The sequence below is a fragment of the Etheostoma spectabile genome, chromosome 14, assembly GCF_008692095.1.
Source record: "Etheostoma spectabile isolate EspeVRDwgs_2016 chromosome 14, UIUC_Espe_1.0, whole genome shotgun sequence".
NCBI classification, from domain to species: domain Eukaryota; kingdom Metazoa; phylum Chordata; class Actinopteri; order Perciformes; family Percidae; genus Etheostoma; species Etheostoma spectabile.
Genome location: NC_045746.1, coordinates 5126857 through 5133832, shown reverse-complemented (window position 1 = coordinate 5133832; position 6976 = coordinate 5126857). Strand labels below are relative to the sequence as shown.

Sequence of the window (6976 nt, the reverse complement as noted above, 5' to 3'; positions counted from 1 at the left end):
AAATTTTTACCTGGTGTGCCCAAACCTTTGAGCCCCACTGTATACCCTTCTGCTAAGTTGAATGAAAATCAAGAAAGTAGATTTTACGTAATCCTGCTGGCTGACAAACAAAACGAAAACATAACCTCCTTGGCGGAGGTAATTATTCTGTTAGCACAGTATCTCTTCAGAACAGAATAATTCTCACTTTCTCTTCTCCCTTTTAACTTGTGACAAGTCAGGCATAATGAAAGGGCTTAATATACCACAACAGGGTTTTTCCAGGGGAATTGAAGAGTAGCAAACATTACTACTAAACCACACAGCTGCTGTACATGTACAGTAACAACAGTACAATCATCTTCCAATTACTTTTGCAATTGCGGTTGTGTGCTTACTTTGGGATCTCGGAGGAAAAGAGCTTTTTGCAGCAGGGAGTTGATGTCTCCTAATGGAGGGTAGTGCATTAGCAGGCCAAGGCAGGTCTGGAAGTTACTAGCAATGACTGAAACAGACAGAGCAACAAATGCAGTATGAGTGATGCTCTGCACTAATTAGAAATCTAACCTCAGACTTAATTCAAATATAGTATGTTATTGCATTTGCACTGTGTCACATTTCAGAATTAGCCAGTATTAGTAAAAAAAATAAAACAAAATAACTAAAATATCTCAGAGCATTCGGTCTTGCTTAAACATGCTAAATGGACATTCATGTATTATGATGCAGTATGGCTTCCTTAGACATAATAGCATATGCTTTTAAAAATAGATTCAAATGAAAAAAAACACTTTAGCGCCATACCATGTATTGCATTTCCGTTTTCCTTTTAAAAGTATGCTTGGTAATGAAGTTGAACGTGCAGATTGATTGTAAAGTCTTGAATGCTGAAATTCTGTATGCATTTGGTTCCTTGGCAACAGTTCTACAGGAACAGGGATTTAATGTCTTATTTAAAAGACACACAATGTTTGCCGACATTAGAGCTTAAACCCCTATCTTGCCTGTATGGCAGCAAAGAACTACTGTATTCTATTTAAAGCAATATGACTATCTGATTAAATGAGGAGTGAATCACATTCTTCCAGTTAAGAGTTGAATATTGAATATGACATGCTACAAAGACAACACATGCCGTTATTGGATTATTTCAGAAATAAATGGAGCATACGAGCATCTCGGATGTAGAGCAGCATGGCCACAAATATGTAGTCCACCAGGTCCAGAGTAATGCTGTCAGCAAACAGGGCATCCCACACCACCAGCAGGTCCTGGAGTGGGAACTCGCGGCCGAACAGCAGACGTACCCATCGGCTGCAAGACACAAAGGGACAGAGAGAGAAAAAGAGGGTAACTGTATTTGTGTACAGCTGAGGGTCAAAGTATCAGATGCACTAAGATAGAGGTGTAAATACTGACATGCCGTAGATTTGCGGGGCAATCTCCAGCCGGTTGACGTGCATGTGCAGTTCAACGTCGTGCTTCTTCACCAGCTGGTCCTGGATGCGGTTGACTTTGGTCACTATGGCAACAGATGGCCCCGAGTCCTGGGGCCGTGCAAATGGGATGCTGGTCAGCATCTCTTCCTTACCCTGGAGCAGTAGATCACTATGTAGTTAGCATATCATTCTATAAACATTCATGAATAGCATCTGTGATATATGATCAAAATTTACTGTATATGTTGAAAAGGGACAACTGACAAATTCAGCGTTTATTTTTAAGAGTGCATAAAATTGTCAGATTTTGAGCCCAACTTTATTGTAAGCCTAAATGTACATTTTGTTCTATTTAGATATCGAAACATTCCTTAAAGCCTTTTTTGGGTCATTTTTATGAAATCAATCCCCATGTTTAATACTATTTATAGTCAGCATATAAATAAGCAATAGCCACTCAATGCATTTAGATTCTTTCATCACCTCACTGTATAGTAATTAAAATGTTTGGTAGCGGAATCCACTATTCCCATCCAGGATTCAAATTACACACCTAGAGTAAAAATAAAGGATTCCCAGGAAATGTTGTAATGTTAACTGTTTACTCGCTTATAGGCATATCAAACAGGCTGGGTTATTGCTAACATAAAGCCAACATTTCCTACTGCAGCTACTTCAAATTAAAAAGGCAACTGTTTAAAAATGAGAGGGCTTTTATTGTGAAGCAGTCACAGGAAAAACATGCATTTGTAACCACGATCATTCATCAAAAATGTGTTTACAAAACAAGTCAAAAGTCATTTCTGGCACTATTTTGTCAGTTTCTCTACAACCAACCCTTCACTGTGACCTGCTGATCCAAGCATGCTGTAGCATTTATCGCACTAGCCATTACCCAGTAAGCACAGGTCTCGTCAAACCAACCAGCAATGAAATTTTGAGGATTAATCCTTAGTGTTAAATTCCTTTTGTTAGCATACCAGTTATGTCATGTCGTCTGTGGAATCACTGTAGCGCAATAAGCGAATAATTGTTTTACAATGCACAATCAATTACTGTAATTACAACGTCAAAAGCAGGTCTTCAGATCAAACTGACCTTCCTCACTTCCCTCTCGTAGCTGGAGAACCACGGCTCTGCCGTTTCCATCAGCTGTGAGAACAAGGCACTATAGATAGAAGTGTGTGTAATGAGCAAACAAAGAGAGGGAACATATTGTGAGATGGAAACAGACACAAACCTATTCCAGTTATTAGAAAAGTAATGAGATTTCTGAATATGAAGACTTGCTATTTGTCCGATATTAGGAGTGTACTCACTAGGCATCGTGCTCAAGATACGCCGGGTTCAACAAACACTTCATCTCCTCACTGTAGAAAAAGAAAATTTGATCTTTCCCCAATTAGATGCAGAAATAGTTTTGTCTTCTAACTAGAGCAAATGCTTTTGAAGCAAATGCAGGTCTAAAAAAGGTGTTTATGGCAACTAAAAGGGTGAAAGAATTACTTTTGCGGCTATAAGGAACTGACCTGGGGCTGGCCGTCTCACTGGCATGCTGGAAGGCTTGATGGTCACAGTGCAGCACAAACACTATGGGAGCCAGCAACTCATGCATCCCCTACAGACAGAGAAGAAGAGAGTGGAAGACGTTAAAGGGTAGTGGAGAAAGAAATGATGGTTCATTTGTGGTCAGTCTTTCTTTAATCGTGATGCACGAGGTTTCTAATCTGTGATGACAGGTTTAATTTAGATATTGTTAGCCACTGCCCGGCCATGTGTCACTTCCAGTTTGCAAAAAAGATGCTGTACTGGCCGTCTATTCATTCGCTTGCACCTGTTACAGATGATTAGGTTGAAAAGGCATTTTGTTCTTTTGTCTGAGCGTACTAGGCACGCACGCACGTTTTGTAAGAAAACCCAATCAGAGACGTCAAAAGAACCCATTTTCAAGGACCTTTAAGAGAAAGCAAAGATGTCTGACTTTTACGTTTAAGCTCTGTGAATGAGCTGTTGGGACAATGTGTCAATCGTACCTGTTTATACAGTAACTGTTCATTTTCTCTGGCATAACAAAAGAGAATGTCTGTCAGCTTGGTCCTCACGTCATCATCCTGGAAGTAACGAATCTCGGGGAACCTTACGCAAAAAGAAAGGAATTCTTAACATCACATTGCTTTCAAGTGTTAGGTGTGAAAAAAACAGTAATAAAAACAAATACACAGAAAGATGATGGTACTGACGTTCTCAACACGTCCTGTTTGATCATCCCCTTCAGCTCCTTATCTTGGAAGAACTTGTTCCACAGGCTCTGGACAGGAGAGGAAAAAATAATACAGACAAAGACAATTCAGAAACTTGGGGAATTAGAGGAGCCAATGGCCAAATCCCAAAGTCCGGACTCACAGACTCACGAACTTTGGTGCGCGTTCTCGCAAAATTCGTAACCAGTAACCCTAATGCTTAGGGTTGTCCAAATGTAAAATTTCAAAGGGCGTGAGGGTTTGAGTACACACTTACCAAGCCCTTTCTGTGAGTCTGCATCAATACAGACTTTACCAAAGGAAACTACCTACGGGTCAAAGTGTTATGACGTTTAATCGAGGAGATCATAGGGAAATCCTAAACAATAGCACGACACACGACCACGGACCTGAGTGTCCAGCTTGTAAAACGAGACTTTGAAAATATTTGGAATCAGGCAGCCGTCTACTGGGTCTTGGCCGTGTGGAAAGCAACAAACTTAAAATGAAAATACTCAAACTGGCAAGTGTATCAAAATGCCTTTCCAAAACCAACATTTCAAAAAGCTGTTTCTACAACTTTTTAAAGCAAGAACTTATTGACGTTTATTGTTTAATAAATGACAACATGCTAATTACAGACCAGACACTTTAATTTAATTCAGTTTGCTTTTGTGTATCAAGAGTTTCTCAAAATAACCATTTTCCATATAATTAGTAGGTACTTACTGTGTTGAGTTGATAAATATAAATATTAATTCATTCTTGGACACTCTATTCTTCACATAAACTGAATTGTATTCTTGTCTGTAGACAGTTTTACATTTTTCATGTGTAGCTAACCTGCTTTGTCCTGACTAAAATATATACACTTAGCATTAATTTAAACGAATCAACAGGAAGTGTACCAATCGCACTCTGTCTGTACCTTCTCTATAATTTGTAACAAATGACATATTCCTTTACTGGAAACCGGCCCACTTCCCTAGACAGCCAATAACAGCTCTTGTTCACTCTCTGTTATTATTAGTGTGGTTGTCTGAGTCCATGTCATCACCAAATTCAGAAACTATAAGTGGTAAAGCAGCAGGCAAATTAATTGGGAGATGAAAAATAAATGTTAGAAAAAAGAAAAAAAAACTGAATTAGTTTTGGAATATTTTTAAACACTTTATTAATTGCCTAATCCAACATCAATTCAGTGGCTTCATAATTACTTTTTAAAAAGCTGTTAATGAATCACTGAAATAGTAAGTAGCAAGTATGTAATTATTGCAACAACACAGTCTGTAAGGGATGCATTAGGGACACATTTTGTATGCAATTATGAAACAACTGACAAAGAAAAGGAGACAGACATCACTCACACTCACACTCACACTCACACTCACACTCACACTCACACTCACACTCACACTCACACTCACACTCACACTCACACTCACACTCACACTCACCCCTTCATCCTGGGACAAGGGGTTGTTGACCATAAGGTCCTGCTGGCCTGCAGCCTTGCGAGGGTTAGTGATGTGCTGTGACAAAAAATAACACACCACAAAGACGTCAATAACAGCCATTCACAGATCAGAGATCAATTCATTCCTAAAGGGCTGCACTGCCAAATGTGCATGACCGTATTATAACCGGGGTTCCCTCGACTATAGCTATAGGTATAAGTTCTATTACGTTTGAAATGTCTGTCGTAGTTGAAACCGTGAAAAGTTCTTTTTAAAGTAATTAATAATAGAATTGTTTAAGATTATAACAGACATAATCCTCCAAACAATGATGCAGAAACTAAAAGCTACTGCAACTTTGGATGACTGTAAAACTATTTTCACATCATGCGGAGGGAAACGGCCACACAGGGGCGCTCTCACCGTCTCTTTGATCTTCTCATACTGGGCCCGGAGCTCATTGGTCTTGTTGATCCACTGACCCTTGTCTTCTGGAAGAGCCTCCAGGTACAACTGCAGACAGCCAGCACACAGGTTAGTGCATGCTCTTTAAAGTCGTAAATATGCCCACAATTGACACTTTCAAAACTAAACTGTAGGCCGCCGTTTCCAGCAAAGAAGGTCTGCAAGCTGCCAGAACGGCTGTCTTTTTCTGCGCCAGGGAAACTGCCAAAGCCACTTTAATCAAACGCGATAGGACTGCTTGATCCACTTGGCAGTTACCTTCCAGCATACGCTCCGAAAGCGGCTGCTCCTCAGTCGACCGTTGATGCCTGCCTGCCGGATCCTGGCCAGGTAATTACTGTTGAGGAACAAGTCGTCCCATTCTTTCCTGTGAAGGGGAAGGGAGGCAGAGGACAAGGAGATTTATGAGCTTCTCAACCCAGATTGGGCACGGTATTGAATCTAATTTGTCATCCAGCAGTAAACCAGGAGGCTGGAGCAATGAGTTGGGCCAAGAGTTTATGGTACACCCACACAAGAAAATGCTGGAAACACTCACCTATATGAGAGGAAGGTTGACTGAGACTGTGAGTTAGTGCTGCTGTCAAGAGATCCTCCTGTCAAAGCACACACAAACATACACATCGCTTTTAAAGCGTAATAAACAAAAACATAACCTTTGACAATTATTATAATAAAAGGAACTAGCCTCTTTCCTGCTTCTTTCTCTAGTCATTTAGTGTCGCAAAAAGGGGCCAGAAGCAGAGAAAGCACGACTCTAGAGTGCGACCAAAATTTGTAAGGGTGCGACTAAAATTCTTCTGAATCGCATTGGTGCACCTAATGTCCTCGCATCCGCTGCCACTCCACAAACGAAGCAATGTCGTTTACATCAATATGGTTTAATGTTGCGTTACATGACCCATTTTCTTCTGTAATGCAGTGCTTTTGTTTAGATCTCTCCTCTTACTCTCAGCGCAGCCCCACCCCAATCACTCACATGCGGCTCCCCTGCAACATGGAGAGACACAGCTCTAATCCACACAGCTGAGTTTTATTCGTTATTAACCCCGCATGCCCGCTCCGTCCCCACGTGTGAGACGGAGCCTGCTGGACCTGGGCGAGAGATATGACCCAAGGCCAGAATATCGTGGTTCATAAAAATGCAAAGCAGTGACGATACAGACATTTCATATACAAGACGTAACTTTGCAACACCGCTGAACCGCCAAAGCGCATTCTACCCATAGACAGTTAAAGAAATGGACCAACAGATCCGGTTGCTCTGGACGGAGATCAGTAAAGGATATTAGAAGCACTTTTCTGGTAATAGCGGAGCGTTACTGCGCAGCCTCCAAATCAGCTTGATGTGACGTGAACAACCTGTCTGAAAGTTTTAAGTCTTCTGGTAGCTGTG

At 40.8% G+C, this 6976-nt stretch overlaps 1 protein-coding gene across 6 annotated transcripts in view; it reads right to left on the bottom strand.

The window, feature by feature from the left end:
- The window catches only part of tbc1d5 (TBC1 domain family, member 5), a 24839-nt gene that overhangs the window by 9749 nt on the left and 8114 nt on the right, over positions 1–6976 (bottom strand). For all 6 annotated transcript variants that reach the window (XM_032536025.1, XM_032536030.1, XM_032536027.1 and 3 more), the window contains exons 4-15: positions 6119–6176; positions 5839–5947; positions 5539–5628; positions 5116–5190; positions 3659–3726; positions 3452–3554; positions 2948–3036; positions 2738–2788; positions 2517–2586; positions 1399–1571; positions 1151–1293; positions 378–484 (exon numbers count right to left, since the gene is read on the bottom strand). In XM_032536025.1, the coding sequence (XP_032391916.1) occupies positions 378–484; positions 1151–1293; positions 1399–1571; positions 2517–2586; positions 2738–2788; positions 2948–3036; positions 3452–3554; positions 3659–3726; positions 5116–5190; positions 5539–5628; positions 5839–5947; positions 6119–6176 (1136 nt within the window). The remainder of the gene's footprint in view (positions 1–377; positions 485–1150; positions 1294–1398; positions 1572–2516; positions 2587–2737; positions 2789–2947; positions 3037–3451; positions 3555–3658; positions 3727–5115; positions 5191–5538; positions 5629–5838; positions 5948–6118; positions 6177–6976) is intronic.